General features: G+C 40.3%; 1 protein-coding gene across 1 annotated transcript in view; it reads left to right on the top strand.

The window, feature by feature from the left end:
- The window catches only part of ush2a (Usher syndrome 2A (autosomal recessive, mild)), a 630,034-nt gene that overhangs the window by 494,026 nt on the left and 110,461 nt on the right, over positions 1-25,547 (top strand). Inside the window, 4 exon segments of the mRNA XM_052011249.1 lie at positions 16,052-16,110; positions 16,112-16,159; positions 17,779-17,902; positions 18,551-18,698. Of these exon segments, the coding sequence (XP_051867209.1) occupies positions 16,052-16,110; positions 16,112-16,159; positions 17,779-17,902; positions 18,551-18,698 (379 nt within the window).

Below are 25,547 nucleotides of genomic sequence, written 5' to 3'. Positions count from 1 at the left end.
AGACAAAAAAAAGCATTTAAGTAATTGAGGACAGGAAGTTCTCAGTTAATTATTTAGGGGTGTTATCAATGCTTTAAGTAAAGTGAAACATTTTCTACTGTCTCACCGAGCATAATACCCTTGGGGGAGGGGGAGCAGCCATCATCTTCTCATGTTCTTTAATGCAAATAGTAAATGGCAGCTTGTCAATATCAGACCTTTTTATATCATTTATTACTGAACACTTCCAGTATCCTGTAAAAAAAAACAATTTAGATGACAGTTATGGCATTGTTTCACTTTGTGTTATCAGTATTTAACAAATGGACCAACTAATACTCCAAAAGAGAATGGCAGTGATCAATTTTATTTTAGGTGTTGCTGGAAGGAAGGATGACACTGCCCCCTTCAGCTCAAATACTTTCACAAGCATTAATTGGTCCTCAAGAAGAGTCTTGCCCAATCTTTTTTTTGGTAATATTTTGCAAAAGTGTATGAAGGCACAAATAATGAAAAATCATTTAACTATTTTTTGTATTATCATCCCAACAAATGATTTTTTTCAAAACCTTCTTCCCTTCATGGGTGAATTAAATGTTGTCACAAATCAGGTGACACTTTGAATAGATGTAATATATACTTGCTACATTTCTCATGAGTCAAGAAGAAATCTTTCTCTAGTTTTACAGCTATAAATAAATCATTGGAAATCATTAAGGGAGGACTAATTTTGCTCAATGAAGTAACTGGGTAACATATTTCAGTCGATAGGAACCTAGCATATGAAACCACGAGTGAAAACATAAAAGAGGCCTGGAATTCACTGGTAAGAAATCTGTGTGCTAGGATGGGAATTCTGACTGACTAATGAGACCCGGGTGATGCCCAATTACTCTGAATATATTTCCTGATGCATGGCTATTTGCAATTTGAGGCTCGCAAGGTTTTGATGTGGAGTTGTATTGAATACAAGAAAAACTGACAAAGTTTTAGGCTGTCTACTGGCAATGGGGAAGGAGTGTGATTTGGTGCGGGGGGGCAGATCATTTGATTATCACCACCCTGCACATTCCAGCAGGCAGCAGCGCACATCATCTTCAAAGCACACTGCAGTCTACTTACTTACTTGCAGTGACACTTGGCTATTCAGTGCATTAGGTCAATGCTGGCTCCCAATAGAGCAATTGCACCAATTGCATTGCCTTCCCTATTTCTCAGTAACCCTGGAACATATTCTCTTTCACATGCCCATCAATTCCCCTTTGGCTCTTCTGTCACTGACCTACACTGTGGATAATTTACAGTAGCCAATTACCCTACCCACATGTCTTTGGGGATGTAGTAGGAAATCAGACCATCCAGGCAAAACTCTCCCCTTCACAGGGAAAATGTGCCAATGGGACCCAAGGTCAGGATCATCCATTAATGTGCCATCCATTACTGAAACAGCAACTCCTAATATCACGCTTCATAGAACAAGGATTGGTGGGTGCCTTTGAATGCCACCATCTGCAGATTTACTTCCACCATCCTGACTTACAAATATATTGCCATTCTTTCAATGTCACTGGATTTAAATCCCAGAACTATTTCTCCAACAGCACTGTGGAAGTATCTTCACCAAACGGTGCAGTGATCTGAGATATTGGCTCACCGCCACGTCTTCAAAGCAATTAGAGATGGGCAATAAATGTTGGCTTTGCCTGTCAACCTCACATCCCATAAATAAAAACACATAGCTAAGGTTAGTCTACTTGCATGAGACATATAGGCAAAGGTGTCACTTTGGATGTGTCTTTGATGCCAAAATGACTCATGTACCCACTCACTCTTTAAAGTGTTACCCAGGTGCACTCCTAGGCCCTGCCAGTGCACTGAGCAGCCCAACATAAAGGGAACAATAACGGGAATTTAGAAAAGGTTTCAGTTTTGTATATTGCTGCTGGACCACACATGCCCTTGTGAAGGTCTGTTTCTATCCTCTGTCTCATCACATCGGTTGACATCGTGTCTGTGGCAAAGTCCGTGGGCTCTGGTCAATCATTTGTCTTGCATGATTTTGTTTCTCCAACGTACACACAGTAACATTTAAGTTCAAAGTGGAGAATCTAGAAATAGCCTTCAAATTTCAGGACTTGTCTATCTTTCAGTTAGAATCTGAAAAGCATTACAATAATATTGTGTATTAACTTTATTATCTTAATGTCAAAAATATAAATTCAAATCTAATGGTTTCAGTTCCTTCTTTATACTATTCTTAACACAACCATTAACCCATTGCTTTTTGTTTCAATGTGCACTGTTTTATCAAAGGTATTAACCTGTTTGCTTTAAATAGGCTAAGGTCTGTATTAAAATAGCACAGAAATAAATTTAATACAAACGTGTTAATGGCTGTGCTAAAAATAGTGAAGCAAGGGAATTAAACCCACTGATTGCAAGATGTTTCACACTTAGAAATTGAAATCAGTGTGTGATATTAATAACAATTTCATTAACACTTTAAGATGAATTTGCTTTGTCTACTATTCATTAAGATAACACAGAGAAGCTTTTTCACAAATGCATTGATAGTTTCTTTCTTATATTGTAACATAAAATTTCAACTTATAAGGAATAGTGGCTAAATTGGATAATCCTAGAAAATCATGCAAAAGGGTCAACAAAAACAATTAACCCACAGTGATGATTTTGTGTTTTCTGTCCATTTCAATGAGTTCAGCTTCCAGCCAGTGTTGAAATGTCAACTAGACCCATTATGGGACCAGTGCTATTAGTGCCCAGTTTCAAATGAAGCTTGTCTTCCTGTTTAAGGGTAGTGTGCAGCTCTTGAAGGAGAATTGCATTGTGGAGTAGATGCTGGCATTCACACAGAGAGTTAATTTAACCAGTGATGTTTTGAAGAATGGCAAAACAAGAGTAAGAGTTGTGTCCAAAGTTTTGGGGCATGGTATTCCTAGCTTTAATAGAGTAAAACAAAGAAAGAGTCCATACAATTTATCCCAGGAGGCGATGCAGACACACTCAGGATGCAATAGGGCAGATACCTATGAAGGTCAAGGGCAGAATCATGATCAGAGGACATGGATGTGATGACCTTACATGAATGATCAAGGTCAGTAAACGTATCACTAAATTCAATGCAGTACAATTGCATGATTAGGCTCCGAAAATGCCCAAATCACCACAAAATCAACACTGTGGGTTAATTGTTTCTGTTGACCCTTTTACATGATTTTCCAGGACTACCCAATTTAGCCCCCATCCTCTATAAGTTGAAATTTTATGTTACAACATAAGAAGCAAACTATCAATGCATTTGTGAAAATTGATTTGATAATATTTGACCAAAAGAGATATTTTGAAGTTGTTAGAAAGCCTTTTTGCGGATGTTGACAACTGGTGAGCTGTCAAAGGCTTCATGGTGCTTACTCGTGGTTTGGAACCCATCTGTCTCAGTAGACATCTTGGAGTAAGAAGGGGATTAGCTCATTCAGCTAGGAGAAACAATTGTAGGCAGACAGAGATTGCAGGCAGCAGTGTCCGAACAGTGCACCAAATTCAGGATGATCCAGTTCAATGTACTTCAACTCATTATTCATATTGCTGCTGGCCACATAAATGTATCTCACGTTATGCAGACATGCTGAGATATTCTATATTTTACCATTGCAGCTGCACCGCTCAAACATATCACATGTCTCATTTCCCTCTCTCCTGCAGGACTGGATGGTGCAATATTGGAAGCAATAGGAACACACTGAAAAGGGCCAGATATTTTCACCTACCCCACAGAGCAGAAGGTGCCACACTGTTCCTACTGATGTTCCTCCTCCTCAGCTGCTCATTGTAAAGTTAGTGACAAAGGCAGTGTCCTGATGTAGCATGGCTCTACAGATCTCTTCACTGCTTTACTAAGTATTGCAAGGCTCTTACTGAGCAGCTTCAATGCCATCAGTGGATGAGCCTTGACACGTTTGGGTTCCCAACTTGGCAGCACACATGGAGTATTGTGGATGCAGTAAGTGGCACCTTGCAGCATTGAGAAGCTTGCAATCCTCATGAACCGGTGTCCTCTCATTGTCTCTTGATCTGGAATACAAGAATGAAATGCAATGCGTTATTGGAATGGAGAACTCCAAGAAATTCCCTTGCACAGCTGTGAAATTCAAGTTGTAAGATCTTACAAATATCTCCGGGTCTAGCCTAGGAAGAGTGAAAAGTCTGAAAGTGCATTGCTTTTGCCACTGATAGCCACTGATAATACAATCCTTGTTCAGCTCTGAAGTTTCATTTGTGGCTGCATTAAGGATATCCTTAATAAAGCAGAGAAGTCACACTCCTCATTTGTTGCTGAAGTTCAGGCAAGTACATTGTTCCCTAAGCACTTGGGCAGATTTGATGTCTTGCTGAAAACCCTTCCTTGCTTGAAAAACATGATGATGCTGGAGGAACTCAGCAGGCCAAGCAGCATCCGTGGAGAAAAGCAGGCATTCAATGTTTCGGGTCAGGACCCTTCCTCAGGACTGAAGATAGGAAAAGGGGAAGCCCAATATATAGGAGGGAAAAGCAGAGCAGTGATAGGTTGGCAAAAGAGTGGAGGCGGGGTGGGCACAAGGTGGTGATAGGTAGATGCAGGTAAGAGATAGTGATAGGCAGATGAAGGGGAGGAGGGGAGACCAGAGCCACTGGGGGATAGGTCAAAGGTAAGGAGAGAAAGGAAAAAAAGAGGTTAGGAAAGGGAAGAAGAGAAGAAGCATGGTGGGGGGGGCGGGGTTGTGGGGATTACTTAAAGTGGGAGAATTCAATGTTCATGCCATTAGGCTGCAAGGTTCCTGCATCTACCTATCACCACCTTCTGCCCACCCTGCCTCCCCTCTTTTGTCCACCTGTTACTGCTCTGCTTCTCCCTCCTATATATTGGGCTTCTCCTTTTCCTATCTTCAGTCTTGAGGAAGGGTCCTGACCTGAAACATTGACGGCCTGTTTTTCACCACGGATGCTGCCTGGCCTGCTGAGTTCCTCCAGCATCATAGTGTTTTTCATCTAGATTCCAGCATCTGCAGCCCTTTGTTTTTCTACCCTTCCTATCTTCTTCCTCCTTCTTCCAGCAGTTTATCCTCTCTGTTTACCACTGTCCATTCTCCCAGACACTCTCCAGTACCAACTAATATACTCATGTATGTGAGCAACTGTTAGGTACAGAAGCTTTATAATTATCATGAAGTCCTTCAGCACAAATCGTACCACTTCTTGCAGGTTTTTGTTAATTGAAAAGCAACAAACACTTGTACAATTATCACAACACCCAGAGAAATTAACCAGCAACTAATCTGTAATTAGTAGACGATCCTTTTAAATCACACCGACGGTGGGTGTTCCTGAGTATCTGTTCAGCTGTGAGGTATCAGGAGAGGGTGTTCAATGGAGAATTGAGCTGCAAAATGGCAATTCAGCCACTAAAGCAGTTTGCATGCAGCTTGACACTACAGTAATCTGTGTGTGTCGCAAAGACATGGCTGAAGTTTGACCCAGCAGCTGGTTGGTTCTTTGCTTCTGGTTTTGTGCAGCAGACAATCTGATCACCTCTGCAGATCACAACAATGAGCATGGTGATGCATTTACTACATCCTGATTTGCACCTTACTTCCAGCCCCTCAATCTGCTATTTTCACTCTACTCCAGTACTTCATAACTCATGACAACTAACCAGTAAAGTACAGCAGTATCTCACTGCCTATGCATTTCTTCACATCCCCTTGCAGTCAGATATGGACATTCAGCCTAATCTGTACATGATACCATGTGTCTCCTTCATGGTCACCATTAACAAAGATTCTCCAACCATCTGTTCAACATGAGATTACTCTTAATCATAGGTTTCATATTTCCCTCCTTACAGAGGAAGAGAATGTTAGACATCAAAGAATGGTAGAGAATCAGGGAAAGCATTCCAATCATCTTACAGTTTATACCTACAGAGGAGCCGGGCATGGAGATAATCATCATGATGGAGTTTGTGGCCAATGGAGAGGCAGCAACCTAGAGACAGAATTCTGTCATATCATTCACATTACATACAAGGTTGACAGTGGACGATGTCAGCAGTAAGTGAAAATGCCAACAAGTGAGTGAAAATTTCTGCATTGTCAATCCTTCTGTATGGGTTTTAATCCTCCACTGATGCTTGCTACAGGACATGCAGCAAGTCAATGGCCCCTCCTCAGGAGGGAATAGCAGTTACTCAGTCTGTGGCTACACTATCACAGCATTCATCACTACCACACTCCAACTCAAATATGCACATTTTGACTGGTCTGGCAAGAGTGATGTTTGGCTTTTCATCTGGTGATTCATGCATCACATGTGGGCAAGAGTTTCTGGAATAGAAATAAGGATGTATGATGTACAGGCAGCCTTACCAGCCTCACTTTGCATGCTTGTAGAGAGAGTTCATCTCAAGCATGAGTGATAGATATAATGTTGCAGGCTTTTGTAATAATATCCATATCTGGCCTCCTGCACATAACATCAAACATGGCCATCACTAACGTGCTTGTCATCCCTCACAGAGGGCTTACGCAACATGAATGCCATTGTGCATAGGATATATGATGCTCTAGTAGTGGGCATTCTGCACACCACTGACCTGTAGCAAAATGTTCATCAGTTCATTGCTGTCAAGAATGGCTGTACACGAACAGCCATGTATGATGGTGAGAAGGACTGGAAAATAGGAGCTCTGATCAAAGCATTTCCAGTTCTCATCTCCTCAATTAGTACTCTACCTGCTGCCTTGTATTCAGATGCAGGTGTATCAGTACTATAACAATCCCTTAAAAAGCTCCAAAACACAAATAGCGTAAGAATGTCAGCCAAGACATTCTCAATCACCAGAGCTAGAATAACAGCTTCCTGCTGCTGCATCTGTTGAATCAACAGGAGATGCACCAGAAAAGAAATATTAAGATTTATAATTGCACAATGGTATGCACAAAGGTGTACCACACAAGGATGGAATGTAAAGTTTCAGCTCTTTGGACTCGTATAAAAATTATTTATTTTTCTGAGATTCTGCTCTTACATATTGTGATTAGTGCCTGGCAGGTGGTCTTTTTACTTTCACATAGTGGTAAGCCATGTATTGATGCTGAGCAATAGTGGGGATGGGGAGAAGTCATACATGACTGTTTCCTGGACAGATTTGTTTTGGTGAAATGCGTGAGTGAAAAAAGGGTTTGGCATCAGGAGGATGAACTGCTAACGCCTAAGTGATCTCACATTAATATTATGTAATGCAAATCATGTGATGGAAAGCCATTCAGAGCTAAAAACACAAGCACCCATTAGTTCTGATCATGTTCATTGTAGCAATGTTGATAAAGTTGCTGACATGCCAAAGGCCATCACTCACCCATCTTTCGTACTTGCACATTGCTGACCTTGTCTTCCAATCATCCCAAGTAGCTGCTTGGAAGGAAGACAGTGTAAAAAGACTCAGGGTAGAAATTGCTTTGACAGCCACCAGCTAAGCATATCCACCAGCTCAAACAACTGCTGTTCCAGTTAGCTGCAAATACCTGCTACCACTTCATGCAGTATTCTGATCCTCATTGGACACTGGTGTTCAGACATGTTGAAGAAGGTTATCCACTTTCTCTCCCATTGTACAGACTTCCGTGAGTTTCTTTTCTCTGCTTATACCCCCTTTTCTGTGCAGCACCAAGTATCTAAAGAATCGCCTTTGTCATTACAAAAGCTCTTGGTGTTGTTCATCATCATCCCACAATTTTACAGGGTTTTACCAATGGTGTGGGGTTTTGGAAAGCTGAAAAGTGGTCATGTACAAAAATGGGAAAATGAACTTCAAGTTCACAAGCCTAGCTCCTGGAGGATGATGAGAATTATCTGATCTAGCAAGTAATAGCATTCTCAGTGCTGCTTCCCCACCACAGTATCCCCCCCCCTTTAAATCTCTCATTCAGTGATCTATCTCCTCTTGATCTCCTCCCCCCACTTTCCCATGATCATGAGCACTCTGCCCTACAGCAGGCCAGCCTCTCAACCATGTCAGCTACCAGATGGAGCTGTGGAGAATTTTCTACCACTATTTTAGCTAAGGCGGCTGAAAAACAATAAGCATCACTTTTGGCGCACTTTGTGATAGTTTTGAAGTGTAAAGTGTGAATGTTACTTCTGTACTAGCAAACACTGTGAAGCTGCATTATGGTCCTCTGTTCCTGTGACTTGCCATCACATGGAGACTGCTAGTTGCTCATCAATGACATCAGTTGGTGTACGAGCCAAGTCTGATGTCACTGCAGCAACCTGGAAGTGCACATAAGCACTAAAGAAATTGCATGCACCGGAAAGGAAATTCAGGGAGGAAGATTTTACTCAAGGGAGTCATGTGTACTTAATGAGAAAAAAATCAAAATTACACCTGCATGTTCCCATTACTGAAAAGCGTATCTTTATTGAATCATGACCTCACCAACTGGGGAAAAAAATACCTATTGCTATCAATGTGTTGTGAAAAGCTTCATTCTCCCTATTCCCCTTCCTTGTAACATGAAAGCATCTTAGAACCTCATGCAAATGAAGCCAACAATATTTATTGAATGCATGAAACAGTGCTGTGAATCACAGAATAGATGATCACCTTGAAAGCTTTCATGGGAAAAAATTGTTAGTCTTTCAAATGCACTTAAATAACCAGAATATTTACTATCTAAATCAGTACCACTATAAATATAAAAATAGGAACAGCAACACTAAATGAAATGACAATATAATATTTAATTCCCTATAAGTTGTTCACCTTTATTGTAGTACTGACTACCTTTTATTTTAAAATTATGCAACAATGTTGAATACTCAGCATGTTACAAACAGCCCCGATAAATTTGTGTCATGGTCTGACTCTGATGGAAACGATTAGTGAAAATTAAACAAATCTGAGGCCTGAAACAAATTGGATAGAAAAACATAACATTGATTAAGCATCATTATCAATCTGTAAATCGATGGATATTCCAAGGCTGCAATGACTGGAACTTAAAGAAAGTTCAACAAATCAGTTTTAGGCTCAGTAGAGTAACCTGAAAACAATAAATGCTGAAAGCAGCTTCAATTTCACTTGAAGAACCGGTAAAAGCAAAACAAAATACTTGCATATTTTATTTATCAAATCATATTATTTTACATCAAAGTAGGCAGCATCTCCTCAACTGGAACTGGTGTGATGGAATAACCTTCCATTTTGAACCAAGTAAATTTTTCTAATTCTCAAATATTTTGATATCCTCATCAGGTGTGAATTCACTGCCAAATTCAATCAGCATTCTATTGATTGAGTAATAACATATTTCTGAAATTACCCTCTTATACAAACCAAACTAGAGAAACTTTTATTCCACTTCACATTTGAACCTTGATTTCGAGAGCAAACTGCCATACTCTTTTAATCCATCATGCAATCTTTTCCTCACAACTGTCAGTAACTACAAGTATTTATTTACTTTTAATTGATATAATTTAATGAGGAGGTTGATGTTTTCTGTTCTGATGTAATGTCCAACCTAGAAATTAGACATAGGGCATGGAGTAGAGAACCACACCTTCTTCTGGACCCATGGGCATGAGGCCCAAACAAATTTAAGTCTTGTCCTTGTCGTTGTCTTGTGGGTGCCAGATGTATGCTAGTTGAATAAGAGTAGAGACTGGACAGGTCCCATTAGCTCAACAGATTAGTCAGGGGAACATGGGAGAGGTAGGGTTAAAAGTGGGGGGACAGGGTCTTGATTTTGTTAGTGGATTTAGGTTTTATGTGGGCTCAGGAGGATGCTCCAAAAAAAAAGAGGAAAGTCCAAAAAAAGCATTGCTTTCCATTTCTGTTGGATTGTATAATGCATGCAAAAGTGAAAATGATCAGATTTCATCAAATTCTCTATAATTTCAAATGGTAAATGGCTACAGAAATCCTGGAAGGCTCAGCTGTTTGTCCTTATTCATGGTGCCATATTAAATTCCAAATCTTGCTCAGATTGATGCAGAATAATGGACCCCAGTTAGAACAGCTTGTGACATGTGAATCTACGGATCTACTTTGTGCAGTATACTGACCTGAATTGCTCAAATTCCAAGCATCTATCTAATTTCACTTTAACAAATGACATTACCACAGAGATAGGGCTTTTAAAGAAATCCCCACATCCACTTTGTCAGATTTCTGAATCTGTCGAAGAAATAGAATCATCTTCTTCTTCTCCTCTGCCGTCAGATTTCTAAACGGTCCATGAACACTGCCTCGTTATTCCTCTTTTGCACTATTTATTTATTTTTGTAACTTATAGTAATTTTACACCTTTATGTCTTGCACTGTACTGCTGCTGCAAAACAACACATTTCACTACATACAGTATGTTAGTGATAATTAATCTGATTCTGATAGAAACATTTATCTTACATAGAGAGGATATCCTGGGGGGAACATCCAACAAGGTCATATGGGTAGACCATAGAAATAAGAAAGGGGTGATCATTGATGGGATTATACAACAGGCACCCCAAGAGTCAGCAGAAATTAGAGGAGCGAGTATGTAGGGAGATCACAGATAGATTTGGGAATAATAGGGTTATAATAGTGGGTGTTTTAAACTTTCCAAATATTGACTGGATCTGCCCTAGAGTCAAGGGATTAGATGCATCCAGGAAAGTTTTCTAAAGCAATATGTAGATGGCACTGCTAAGGAAGAGGCTACACTTGGTGTCCTTTTAGGAAATTAGGCTGTACAAATAGCTGATGCGTTAATGGGGGAGTATTTTGGGACCAGTGAACATAATTCTATTAGTTTCAAGGATGTTATGGAAAAAGAAAGCACTGGTCCTGAAGTTGAAGTCCTAAATATGGGGAATGCTAATTTCAATGCCGTCAGACAGGAATTTGCAAAGGTTTTGATTGGGAGAGGCTGTTTGCATGTAAATGGACATCTGGCAAGTGGAAGGCGTTTAAAAGTGAGATAGGAAAAGTTCAAGGCCAGTGTGTTCCTGTTGGAGTGAAGGACAAGGCCATCATTAGGAAACCTTGGTTGACGAAAAAGGAGGCATGTCAGGTATAGGCAGAAAGGATGAAGCGAGTCCCTTGAGGAGTGAAAGGGATGTAGGAATGCACTTAAGAAGGAAATTAAGAGGGCAAGAAGGGTCCATGAGATATCCCTGACAGATGAGGTAAAGGAGAATACTAAAAGATTCTATAAGTATATTGAGAACAAAAAGGAAGCCAAGGAGTGAGTAAGTCCCCTTAAGGATCAGTGTGGGTGATCTATGTGGAACCACAGGAAATGGGTGGGGTCTTAAATGAATACTTCTCGTCTGTATTTACCACGGAGAAGAACATGGAAGTTAGTGAGTTCAAAGGAGGGAACAATGATATCCTGGATCATATCAACATGCAAAGGAGCAGGTGTTGGAGGTCTTGAAGTGCATAAAGGTGGATAAGTCCCCAGGACCTGACCAAGTGTATCTTGAGATGTTATGAGAAGCAAGAGGTGAGATTGCTGGGCCACAGCAGAGATATTTGTATCTTCGTTATCCACAGATGAGGTACCTGAAGACCGGAGTTCAGGTACTGATGTTGTGCCTTTTATTTAAGAAAGTCAGCAGGTATAAACCAGGGAATCTACAGGCTGGTGACCCTTGCATCAATGGTGGGAAAGTTATTGGTAGGGATCTTGAGGGACAGGATTTACTTGCATTTGGAAAAACAAGGATTGATTAGGGATAGTCAACATGGCTTTGTGCGTGGGAAATCATGTTGCATGACCTTGATTGAGTTTTTTGAAGAGGTGACCAAGAGGATAGACAAGGGCAGTCCAGTGTAAATTGTCCACATGACTTCACCAAGGCCTTTGACAATGTCCTGCATGGTAGTCTGGTCTGGAAGGCTAGAACACATGGGTGAGCTGACCGATTGGATACAAAATTGACTTAGTGGTGGGAGTCAGAGGGTGATAGTGGAAGATTGTTTTTCAGATTGGAGGCCTGTAACCAGTGATGTGCCACAGGGATTGGTGTTGGGGGTCCTCTGTTGTTTGTTTCATATATAGATAGATAGATAGATAAAAAATTGTGTGTGTATGTATGTGTTGGATAAGAACATAGGTAGCATGATTAGTAGGTTTGCAGATGACACCAAAATTGGTGGTGTGATGGACAGTGAAGAAGGTTGTTGAAGGTTACAAATCTGGGATCAACTGGGAAAGTGGACAAGGGAATGACAGATGGAATTTAACTCACACAAGTACAAAGTGACACATTTTGGGGAAATTAAGTTAGGGCAGGAGATACGCAGTGAATGACAGGGCCCTGGGAAGTGTTGTTGAACTGAGATACCTTGGGATACAAATACATAGTTCCCTGAAGATGGGAACATAGGTAGACAGGGTGGTGGTGAAGAAGGTATATGGCATGCTTGCCCTCATTGACTAAGGCACTGAGTATAAGATTGGGAATGCCATGTTACAGTTGTACAAAATGTTGGTTAGGCTGCACTTTAAGTATTGTATGCATTTCTGGTTACCACACTAGAGGAAAGACTGATTAAGCTAGAGAGGGTGCAGAAAAGATTCACAAGGATGTTGCCTGCATTGGAGGGCTTGAGTCATGAGGATAGATTGGATAGACTGGGTCTGTTTTCCCTGGAGTGAAGCAGACTGAGAGGTGACATGATAGAGGACATAGGTTTAAGGTGAGAGGGGAAATATTTGATAGGAAATTGAGAAACAACTTTTTTTACACAAACGATGGTACCTGCGTGGAATAAACTGCCAGAGGAATTGATTGAGGCAGGTACAGTAACAACTTTTAGAAGACAGTTGGACAGGTTCATGGATTGGAAAGGTTTAGAAGGCTATGGGCCAAACACTGGCAAATGGGACTAGCTTGGATGGGGCACCTTGGTTGGCATGGACCAGTTAGGCTGAAGGACTTGTCTGCATGTTGTATAACTCAGGTTCAATTCCGGCCGCTGTCTGTAAGGAGTTTGCACGTTCTCCCTGTGCCTGTGTGGGTTTCCTCCGGTCTCCTCCCACATTCCAAAGTCGTATGGGTTAGGAAGTTGTGGGCATGCTATGTTGGCGACGGAAGTGTGGTGACACTTGCAGGCTGCCCCTAGAACACTACGCAAAAGATGCATTTCACTGTGTGTTTCGCTGTACATGTGACGAATAAAGAAATCTTAATCTATGACTCTGAGTCTAGATATATACAATTATGAGAGTCATAAATAGGGCTGATAGCCAGTGTTTGTTTCCTATGGTATGGGTGTCTACAAGTAGAGGGCATATGTTTAAGGTGAGAGGGAGGAGGTTTAAATGGTATCTAAGGGGTAGGTTTTTCACACAATGTGTATTTGGTATCTGAATGAGCTGCCAGACGAGATGGTAGAGGCAGGAACAGTAACAACATTTAAAACACATCTGGACAGGTACTTGAATGAGCAAGGAAAAGAGGGATATAGAATTAATGCAGGTAAATTGGATTAGTACAGATGAGCATGATGGTCCGCACGGTTGGCCGAAGGGCGTGTCTCTAAGCAGTATTACTCAATGACTATAATGACCTGAGATTGCTCTTTGCTGCTCAGATTAAGAAAAATGCTCATTCCAAGAGATGCATGAAATTTCTAAACAAAGAAGTTTGCTCAACAACAAACAGTCTGCTGGAAGAATTCAGTGGGTCGAGCAGAAAGGAATTCTTGATGTTTCAGGTTGAAACCTTGTATCAGGTCTGGTGCATGGTTTCGACCCGAAACATCGACAATTCCTTTTCCCCACAGATGTTGCTCGACCCACTGAGTTCCTCCAGCAAGTTGTTTGTTGCACAAGATTCCAGCATCTGCAGTCTCTTGTGTCCTCAAGTTTGCTAAACCATGTCCTAAGTTGGCAAAAGAAAACCAAACACATTAGAGGCTATTTGTCTTCCTTTGTATTTTCCACTATTTATGTTTTTTTGAAAACTGGATGCCTGGAATACTTGTTATCTTCAGTCACTGGGCAATCGAAGATGGGGGAATAAACCCATTTTCCAAGTCCTTGAGTATGGTCTTGCAAAAGCCCAAAATGAGATGGAAGTAAAATCAGCAACAAAATTGTATTTTATTTTAGCAGGACCCCTTGGTTTAGGCTGGGGAGTTCTACATTTGCAGCTATTCCTGATCTCCAATATGCAACTCCCACATTTTCTTATCTATGTTCTTTTGTCTATGTTCTCACTCTCCATCTAATCCCATTCATTTATTGACCAGAGAACCTTGTTTACAGTTTATTCCCATGGTCACCATGGTTTTACCCTATCAGAGACATTCTCCCTCCTCCACCCTCCCTGCATCTCAATGAACTTCTTTTCTCTCCTTCCCAGTTCTGACAAAAGGTCTATGGCCTGAAATATTAACTCTGTTTTTCTTCCCACAGTTGTAGCCTGGCCTGCTGACCTGTCCAGCATTTTCTGTTTACATTTTAGATTTCCAGCCTCTGCAGTTTCTTTTTCTATTTTCATTTACTTGTTGATGTTATGCAAGACCTTGCCACTGGGCAGGAACTTGTTATATGGGACTGAGATGCCATTTATCATAAACCAGCATTAGCGGATCCACAAAAGGTAACTATGTACTTATCACTTGACTCAGTGATGGCTTGCTACTGGTAGGAAGGTCTGACCCAAAGAATTAAATTAATTTTTTATATTTTGTAGGCCACAGCATAAAGTAAGGAATTAAACTGATTCTGCTGAAGGAAGTATAGTTTTTACTTGTAATTCAGAAATCCTCTGTAATTTTTCAGGTTGCTAATCTGGTGGGATTTTGACCAACTAGGTCACCGAGTGGGAAGCTCATCAGCATGGGACATATTTGTATCTGGGCAACTTTAGGTTGTCTCCAATAGCCACTTCCTTTTCCTACTGGAATGCCTGTTGGGAGAAATTTCTGACTACAGCTCTACAGTTCTAACCCTGTTGGCTGGAGGGATCCTGACCTGTCACACTCTGGAATAATAAGGAAACCTAATCCCTGATTATCATTTGTCTTGTGGACGAAGGTTCTGTACCATAGAAAGCATGTGGAAACTTCCCTGAACCAAAACAGAAGAACACCCAATCCACCACAGAATTTTAATCCGATGGGTTTTCAACAGAATACTGAAGAGTACTGCACTGTCTGAGAAATTGTGCATCCCTTTCCAAACAGTATACTGTAGCAATTCAAGACACAGACTTAAAAAGTTGCTGCAAATGCTCCCAAATGGTGCTTAGAACAGAGAAAAGACTCTGATTTACAGTACAGCATTTGAATGAAGAGGTATGAAGGAAAAAAAGCATAAAGTGCTAGGTGATTAATGTAAACATTCAGTCAAAAAGCCATCTTAAAGTAAAAATCTTATAGTCATTATTTCTTTGGGTAGAAAGTACCTCCTGGGACCCAATAAATGGATATCAGTATGCAAATTTTTCGACACATACTGTATCTGCATGGTGCCATGCGTCAAACGTGCACTTGCTACAATACAGAAGATGTCCATCAAACATGCAGTAAAAGTAAATTATAAATACTTACTGTATAAATGTTCCAAATACTGTTCATCAGTTTAAAAGATGATAATCAATCATAGGTTCTGCCAAAATACCACAAAACACAGGGTGTAAGTCTATATTCCTCCTGACTACTGTCTCCGTTTGCCATCAACCAGTGTTTGGTTGGAATTAAGGTAGGATTTTGTAAGTAATTTTGGAATAAAAAACATTTCTCATGCTTAGGAGATAGAAGTTGAACCTGTGCATTCTTTTTCTATCCCAAAGGGAAGAATTCCTTTGGGGATTCTCCGTACCATAAATTTGTAAGAAGCTTAGCAGGAACTGCAGAATAATGGAAAGGAACATGGGAAGAACCACTGTGGAAAATCTATTCAGCCGAACAGTGTTTGTACACTTAACTGAACCACTGCAAAAAATGCATTCTGCAGGGGAACATGAACACTGCTGTATATTGTGCACGAATCAGCTCTTTATTCCTACTTAGGTCTCCAGCCACACACTGACTGTACTGTCACAGTGACTGTATGCACTTCTGCTGGATGCCAGCACAAGTCAGCCTGCAAAAGGTGAGACTCTCAAACTTCTTCAGGAGGTATGACAAACAGTTACAGCATGTGGGTGAAATTATTTTATGAACATTTTTGGTTTTTGCTTCATAAAGTTTACGATATACATTAGCAATTTGGAACGGGGGCTGAGTGTAGCATGTCTAAATTTGCTGATGACACTAAATTGAGTGGAAAAGCAAATTGTGCAGAGGATGCGGAGAGACTGCAGAGACATATAGATAGGCTAAGTGCCTGGGCAAGGGTCTGGCAGATGGACTACAATGTTGGTAAATGTGAGGTCATCCACTTTTGGAGGAAAAATAGATCAGATTATTATTTAAATGGTGAAAGATTGCAGCATGCTGTTGTGCAGAGGGACTTGGGAATGCTTGTGCATTAATTGCAGAAGTTGATTTGCAGATGCAACAGGTTGTCAAGAAGGCAAATGGAATGTTGGCCTTCATTGCTAGAGGGATTGAATTTAAGAGCAGGGAGGTTATGCTGCAACTGTACAGGGTACTGATGAGGCCGCATTTGGAGTACTGCATGCAGTTCTGGTCTCCTTACTTGGGGAAGGATATACTGGCTTTGGAGGCAGTGCAGAGGAGGTTCACCAGGTTGATTCCGGAGATGAGGGTGTTAGCCTATGAGGGGAGATTGAGTCACCTGGGACTATACTCACTGAAATTCAGAAGAATATGAGGGGATCTTATAGAAAGGTATAAAATTATGAAAGGGATAGATAAGATAGAGGCAGGAAAGTTGTTTCCACTGGTAGGTGAGACTAGTAGAACTAGGGTACATAGCCTCAAGGTTCAGGGGAATAGATTTAGGACGGAGATGAGGAGAAACTGCTTTTCCCAGAGAGTAGTGAATCTGTGGAATTCTCTGCCCAGGGAAGCAGAAGAGGCTACCTCATTAAATATGTTTAAGACACAGTTAGATTTTTGCATCACAGGAGATTAAGGGTTATGGGGGAAAGGCAGGTAGGTGGATCTGAGTCCACAGCCATGATCTTATTGAATGGCGGAGCAGGCTCGATGGGCCAGATGGCCTACTCCTGCTCCTATTTCTTATGTTCTTATATTCTTAAACTTATTTTTCAGCTTTTGTCCTGGTTCAGTGTGTCAAAATCAGGTCAAAAATATTCCCATCTCTTGTCTATGATGTGACCATGTCAGCCTGACAACTCTGGGTTTTGGTTGACTGACAAATGGCATGTACAGCCTTTTTTTAAAAATGTTCTCTCACCTCCAAAATGCACAGAGGGAGCTAGGAAAAAGCAGAAACTAGGTAAGTAGAACATTTTAACCTTCATTTTATGGGAAATAATGGCTTAAAAGATAATATAGGTTAGGTAGGAAAATGAAGCAAAACAAAAGCTGAAAAAAAAGGAGACAGGGCAAGTGGAGAAAAGGGTGATGAAGAGAAAAGGAAGGAGAAAAGAAAAGTAAGGCTGAAAGTAGAATTAGCAGGGGCATTTCAACTCAGAGTGATAATCCAATAAGGCGCCATTCCCTTTGCTAGTGAGTGTGGGTGACTTTGGCAATTAAACCTCATTTAAATGCTACCAGTCCACTCCCTGATGGTCAGGAGGAGCTATGTTATGGTTTCTAATGTTTATTGAGGATTGGGGATCGTTTAACCGATTGTTGATTTCCAGTTCTGTGGCTGTTTGAGCCTAGTGAAGCAGCAGAGGAGGGCAACAATATCTGAGGTGGTGAAGACTGAGGTGGTGAAGACTGAGGTAGTGGTAAAGGTCTCCCTGTCGGGCTCAGACAAATGCTGTTATGCCTCATAACTCCACAAGGGAACGTTTCTTACTTACCTCGACAGCTGCTGCTTCTTTTCCATCGAATGCTGACTTGCCTTCATCTGTCAGGATACAAGACTGCTTTCTCAAAAATACATTTGTAATCACATTAAAGAAATAGAAGCTGACCTGCATACATTCACAAGACCCCTGCTTAATTTAGGCAAGCACTTGCCATCTGCAAATGCTGATAGCTCTGGGTGGTTTAAACTGCCTGCCTATCTTGTTTGCTTCAAGCAGGTAAGGCTAAAATTGATATCAGTGTGTTCATTCTTAATTTTTAGTGACAATTGACTTATAGATGTAAATTTTAACTCTGTAGAATTAATATTACAGCCATAAACATGTAAATCTGAGTATCTGACTTACCATTACATTAGTGGTCAATCACAATGTAGATATTTCTCTCAACTATTGACTGTTTAAGTGCTAATTTCTATTGTTCATAATTCATAAAAGATCACAACATAACTGTGGTCTATTCAGCACGAAGTTAAACAAAACTCTTGATATGAATTTCAGTATTTAAATAACATTTCATTGTTATCTCAAATAATGTTAATTAGGGCACAGTTGAAAAAGCAACACAAATGTTGACAAAAGCAATCTTTTCTTGCGGCAGATTTAGCCAAGCCCCATCATGTTATGGTAGGTCCCACCATAGTGGAATTTTATTGGATAGAGCCAAAGAAGTCAAATGGGATCATTACACAGATCCATTTATGTTGTGATGATGCAGTGATCTTCATTGGTGGAAGCATAAATCACAAGTACATAGAGGCTGGCTTGCAGCCTAACACAAAGTGAAACTTTTGTGGATCTGTAACAAGCTTTTAAGCAGTGATTATTGGTGATATCCAATCTGTGAGAGTCTGAAAGAATCTTCTGACTTGCTCTTAAAAAGCCAAACAGTGGTGATATTTAATCATTAAAACTTTAAAAAAAAATCTTTAAGTGAGCTCTTAAAAGACAAATATTGGCGATATTCAATCACCTACTGTCTTTTGTGACTCCTCTTGTTTATTGATGTGTTTTAATGATTGCGCTCTGCGTCAGCTTTTCTTTTATCTTCTTTATCTATGAGGAGGAATTAAAAATTCATTTAAAGTAGTTGAGGTGTACATGAGCCAAACATAAATATAAGCACTAAAATGCCATTCCTATATATATATGATCTCATGTTAAATCTTACAGAAAAATAAGGAATATCTTTAGCAGACATCAAATTACAAAATAAATGAGTTAATGACTTTAGTGAAATAGTATGCATAGGAATTTGAAACAAACACATCAATATCCTGAAAATAGCATGTGGAGGAATATCAGTCCAAAGCTGTCTATTTTTGCTACTTGGAGCCAAAATAAACTATGAGTTATAAAATGCCACTATTTAACTTGGACTGTATTCTTTGGATTCTTTGTTGTATTTTCTCTAAATGTGTCTAGCAAATGGAACCCAGCACAAGAAGAGGGAGAGAGAGAGCCATAGAGAAATACAGCATGGAAACAGTCCCTTCAGCCCATGTCTGTGCCGCCTATCAACTACCCACTTACAAAATTCCTATATTAATTTTCTGTATTCTTCGCACATTCTCATAAACTCCTCCCAGATTTTACCACACACCTAAACACTAAGGATAATTTACAGTGGCCAATTAACCTACCAAACTACACATCTTTTTGGGATGTGGGAGCAAACCAGAGCACTCGAAGAAACCCCAAGTGATTACAGGGAGACCGTGCAAGCTCCACACAGACAGGACCCACAGTCAAGATTGAAAGGTTCTGGTGCTGTGAGGCAGCGGCTCTATTAGCTGTGCCTCTATGCTGCCCAAGAAAGGCAAGTTCATATTCCAGTATCAATGCCTGAGTAAATTCCTGCTCCATATAATATCACAGTGACTAGTCCAAATTCTCTCATAGTTCGGAAATCACCTGATATTAATAGGATTGAGTAATATTGCTTTTTTTCTGTAGCCTTTCTAAAGCAAGCTTATTTGAGAGCATTATTGGATTATGTTTTAATTAAATAAGGCAAAATAGAAATCTATTTCCCACAGCAATTTATAATACCTTTTCAGTGACCTCAGGCTTGAACCTGAAAGATTATACTTAACGTGTGTGTCAGTTTAGCATGCTTAAGTATTGGTGATTTTTGTTGCAGGAAGGACAGCTCTGTCTCAAGAAGAGATATGATTACAGGCTTAAAAAAACTGTTTTGCATGATTGTAATTAAAACACATATTATGGAGATAGTAATCTCATATTCTAAGTAGAAAGAAGGGCAAAAAGGAACGAATTTGTGCCCCAAAACATCTGAAATATATCAAACACTATATTGGACTCTTCATTATCCAAGTGTTCCAGGCATCTCCTGAAACATATTAAGGTCTTGAGTATGTTAATGATTCTAAACATTGGGCAGCATTTACTACAGCAAGCTTGTCAGCCTGTTTGCATTTAGTTTTAAAGAGTTTACTGTAGCCTTACCAGTAGCTGTCAACAAATAGTTAGCTTTCTCAATTTAATTTGTTTCTTTGTATCAAGCCAGGAGAAACACTCCAGGCATCCACCATTGACCTCGCCTCCTTCACACTTTCACCCTCACCATCCTTGTACAAGATGGTAAGCTACCCTTGGTGCTGAGGCTGGCATCAGCAGCTTGCATGGTAGTATTAAAAAGCCTGGTTTAAATTAATGTTAACATTGAACATAGAACAGTACAGCACAGAACAGTCCCTTTCGGCCCACAATGTTGTGCCGAAGTAGCTAATCCCTTCTATCTACAGAATGCCCATATCCTTCTATTTTCCTCTCATTCATGTGCCCATCCAAAGCCCCTCTTAAAAGCCCTCAATGAATTTGCCTCCACCACCTATCAGGCAACGCATTCCAGGCATCAACCACTCTCTGAGTAAAAAATGTACCCTGACGTTTGTTCTGATCCTACCCCATCTCACCTTAATGCATGCCCTCTGGTAATGCTGATTCCAATAGGAGAAGATTTTAAACAAAACAAACTGCAGAAAATGTAGAAAAAAAGCAGAAAAATGCTAGAATCCCACAATGTATGTTGATTTTCAACTACGGGTGAATTCACTGCACTTCTATTCCAGAATGCCAACCCTGAAGAAGCACTGTTTTTGATGGATTTACAAATGTCCCTTTTGCTTCATTCACCCTCAGTGGTTTCCTTTTCTCTGCTTGTCTTTGATAAGATGTTGACCAAAACTCCCTTCCAAGTCAATATCTACTTTTATTGCTCTTCTATATCTATTGGTAAGAACTACATTTAGGTGTCTAGAAATTCACCCCCAGTGGGTAGAGAAAAACATGCAATAGAGTAGTATCTGCAGAGCTGACATTACTATATAACACAATTACTGCTACTGGGTGAATTTCAAGGGAAGAAAACCCATCGCATCTTGGGTTAAATTTCACCACAACAAATGAAGTTTAAAACCTTTCATCGTTATAGACAATATATCTGCAGTGGTAATTTTTTTAATCAAGGAAGTTTAATAATTTAACTTTTTCCATTTGTAAAGATAAAGTAATAATCAGCCTGCTTTCTGCATACATTTCAGCTTCATAAATCTTGAATTAACTATCCATGCCTTCATTGCTTCTGAATAATGAAAAAGGTCAATAGAGAGAATGCCTAACAAACTAAAGTGTGAGGTCTTGGCTACAGCCAGAAAGGATTAAGATTAGCAATGAGTTTAAAGAATGTGTATTGCTCTATTCTAAAACAGAAATAAATGACAATAAGTGGTAAAATTAAAAACTTGTCAAATCATTTAACCTAAGTACTAAAAGTTGTGCAATTTTGACGTGACTTATTTCAAATAATCCTCCTGCCATAGGCATCAGTTATAGGGGATGCCAGGCAGAATAAGCAAACAGCTGGGTGGTGCCACATGCTACAACTAAATATTTTGTTTACCGAGAGGTATTAGTGCTAAACACTGGAATATTCTCCAGTATTTTTCATTCTACGGTAGTATCCAGCTGCAGGTACGGTAGTAAACAGGTTAATTCACTGGATTAGAAGCCAGAGTGCTGGACTATTGATCCAGAGAACCACAACATGGCAATTCAGGAGTTTAAGTGTGAGTAATTAAATAAATCTGAAATTATTCTTATTCATGGTGACCATGAAACTACTGGAATGTTGTAAAACCAATCTGTTTCACTAATATCCTTCAGGGAAGGAAACCTGCTGTACTTACCTGGTCTGTCCTTTATGTAACTCCAGACCCACCAATGTGTTTGACTCATAACTGCATCCTCAGTTAAAGTGCGGTTAAGGATGGATAATAAATGCCAGCATTGCCATTGACGTCATGAATGAATAAGTAAAACAAAAATCCACCTACACATCCCCTAACATGTGCTTTTAACGTTAACTTCAGAAGATTATGCCCTGCTGAGGATGTTAATTTTTTTCCATTATCCATAGCAGCAATGGTTTTTGGCCTCTCTGAATAGGAATCAATAAATTATTGCCAATTAGTGATTCAATTATGTATAATGGAAAGCTCTTCCTCAGCAAAGAAAAAAAACAAGTTGAAAGGGCAATACAAAAACCTTTAGTACAGGACATGATTAAAGTTCCAAAGAATAAAAAAGAGAGAAGTCAGTTCCTTTGATTAGTTGATACTTTGGACTAAAATTTTTGCAGAGCCAAATATCCACTACAACAATAACCTTGTAAGAATTGAGGGTGGAAAACATTTTTCATGCAAATAGCAATGATATTTTTTTCTTATGCTGTTGACATTATGCTGGCTGAGAGGGAGCAGCTTTGAGGGATTTTCAGGATAATGAAAACATTAATATTTTTGTAGAGGACAAAGCAGGAGTTTCCCATTTTGAGGTCCAGTTCACTTGATGACCACCACCACTGAAATTGCTTTGTATTATCTGTTCTTCACCTCTAGACACTTTCAGTGTGAAATTCCCCTTGCTTTCCCCCTATTACTTTAAATCTTAGGACTACCTAAGCAATTATATTTGTCTTGCTGTTCATTATCAATTGTTATTAATAGAAGAACTGAATCTACTTACAGACTCTGAGATAAGAATTCAGGTAGACCAACCAAGCCAGAAAATATTATTGGTTCCTATTCCCTTATAACAGCTTTTTTGAGAGTTGTTTGTGTTCATAATCTTTTCCATTCTCTTAGGTGATCCCTCGAGGTTGAGGATAACTTGCTTTTGCTCCAGTTCTGTGGGCTCCAAGGTGGCTGAAGAGTTCACATGTGCAACAGAGAGACTCTATCACATATGGTGCTCAATGGAAACTGTTGGGTGAGTTGTTTGGGATGTAGGGAGGCACAGTGGCAGAGCAGTTAGCACTGCTGCCTCACAGCCCCAGGGACCTGGGTACAATCCTGACATCTGGTGCTCTCTGTATGCATTTGCACATTCTCCCTCTGACAGTGTACGTTACCCCTGAGATTCCAGTTTCTTCCAACATCGCAAAGACATACTGATTGGTTAATTGGCTGCTATAAATTGGCCCCTTAGTGGAAGTAAGTAGCAAAACAAGATCAAAGGAGAATTAATGGGCATGTGAATGCGCATAAGCGGCAGGGCGACAAGGAAGGAAGAGAAGTTGGAACAGGACTGTTGGGATTGCTTTGTTGACAGGTGCATAGAGCTGGTGGGATGAATGACCTCATTCTGTATCATAAGTAAGAAAGTAAGTTATGCAACATTTATACATCGGACTCTGCTTGCTTCAGTTGTATGAACTTGAGCTGCTCAGTGTCTTCAGAGATGCTCTTCCATTTTGAGTGGTCATGGGCAAAGCATTCCCATGAATCAGAGAAGATGATGTGTTTTTTCAACAAAACTTTGAGAATATCCTTGAAAGCATTTTCCCCATCTTCCTGGGGACAATTCTTCATGACAATCTCAGAGGATCGATCATGGCGCTCAACACATTGATGCAATCATGAAGAAGGCCTGCCAGTGCTGTACTTCGTTAGGAGTTTGAGGAGATTTGGTATGTCACCAAAGACTCTTGCAAATTTCTATAGATGTACAGTGGAGAGTATTCTAACTAGTTGCATCACAGCCTGGTATGGAGCCTCCAATGCATAGGATTGCAAGAGGCTGTAGACTCAGCCCAGCTGCATGATGGTCACAACCCCCCCCCCCCCCCCCCCACTATTGAGGACATCTTCAAGAGGCGGTGCCTCAAGAAGGCAGCATCCATCATTAAGGTCCCTCACCATCCGGAACATGCCCTCTTCTCTTTACTACCTTCAGGGAGGAGGTACAGAAGCCTGAAGACCCATACCTAACAATTCAGGAACAGCATCTTCCCCTCTGTTATCAGATGTCTAAACAATCCATGGACCCATGAACACTACCTCATTATTCCTTTTATTTGAACTATTTATTTATTTTTCTAATTTATAGATTTTTAAGTCTTTGCACAGTACTGTTGCAGCAAAACAACAAACTTCACATCATATGTCAATGATAATAAATCTGATTCTGATTCAGAGTAGAGCTGTTCCTTTGGGAATCTGGTGTCAGGCATATGAACAATGTGTCTCACTCATCTGGACTGGTTGAGGATGTTCACAGCTTCAATGATGGGAATGTTGGCATGAGAAAGGAAGATGACATCAATATGTTGATCCTGATATTAGAATTGGAGGCTTTGTGGAAACAGTATTGGTGTTGGATCTCCAATGTTTTGGGTGTCTGCTTTAAGTTGTCCATATTACGAGGGAGGAGGTACTTGCAGCCTTACAGTGTTTTAAGGTGGATAAATCCCCAGGGTCTGACCGAGTGCATCCTTGGACCTTGTGGGAAGCTCGGAGAGAAACTGTGAGGGCTTTGCGGAGATTTTTGCTTCACCCTTAGCCATTGGTGAAGTTCCTGAAGACTGGAAGGTGGCTAACAAGGACAAGCCAAAGAGCTACAGGCCGGTCAGCCTGACATCAGTAGTGGGGAAGTGACTGGAGGGAATTCTGAAGGACAGGATCTACCAGCATTTAGATAGACAGTGTCTGATTAGGAGGAGTCAGCATGGCTTTATGTGTGGAAAGTTGTGCTTGAAGAATCTTTTAGAGTATTTGAAGAAGTACCCAAAAAGGTAGATGAGGGTAGGGCACTGGATGTTGTCCATTTGGACTTTCGCAAGGCCTTTGACAAGGTCCCACATGGTAGGCTGGTCTGGAAGGTTAGGTCCCATGGAATCCAGGGAGAGCTAGTTAGGTGGATTCAAAACTGGCTCAGAGGTGGGAAGCAGAGAAGGATTTTTTCTCAGAATGGAGGCCGGTGACTAGTGGTGTTCTGCAGGGGTCGGTGTTTGGACCTATTTTATCTATATAAATGATTTGGATGCGAACGCATAAGGCTTGATCAGTAAGTTTGCGGATGACACAAAATTAGGAGGTGTTGTTGATCGTGAAGAAAATTATCATAGACTACAGGGGGATCTTAATCAGATAGGGAAGTGGGCCAAGGAGTGGCAAGTGGATTTCAAAACAGATAAGTGTGAGGTAATGCATTTTGGAAAGTCATGCAAGCATAGGGCTTATACTATGAATGGTAGGGCACTAGGGAGTGTAATGGAACAGAGGGGCCTAGGAATA

Source organism: Pristis pectinata, chromosome 3 (assembly GCF_009764475.1).
Source record: "Pristis pectinata isolate sPriPec2 chromosome 3, sPriPec2.1.pri, whole genome shotgun sequence".
Taxonomy (NCBI): Eukaryota; Metazoa; Chordata; class Chondrichthyes; order Rhinopristiformes; family Pristidae; genus Pristis; species Pristis pectinata.
The sequence above is the reverse complement of the archived record's forward strand: the minus strand, read 5'-3'. Positions and strand labels throughout refer to the sequence as shown.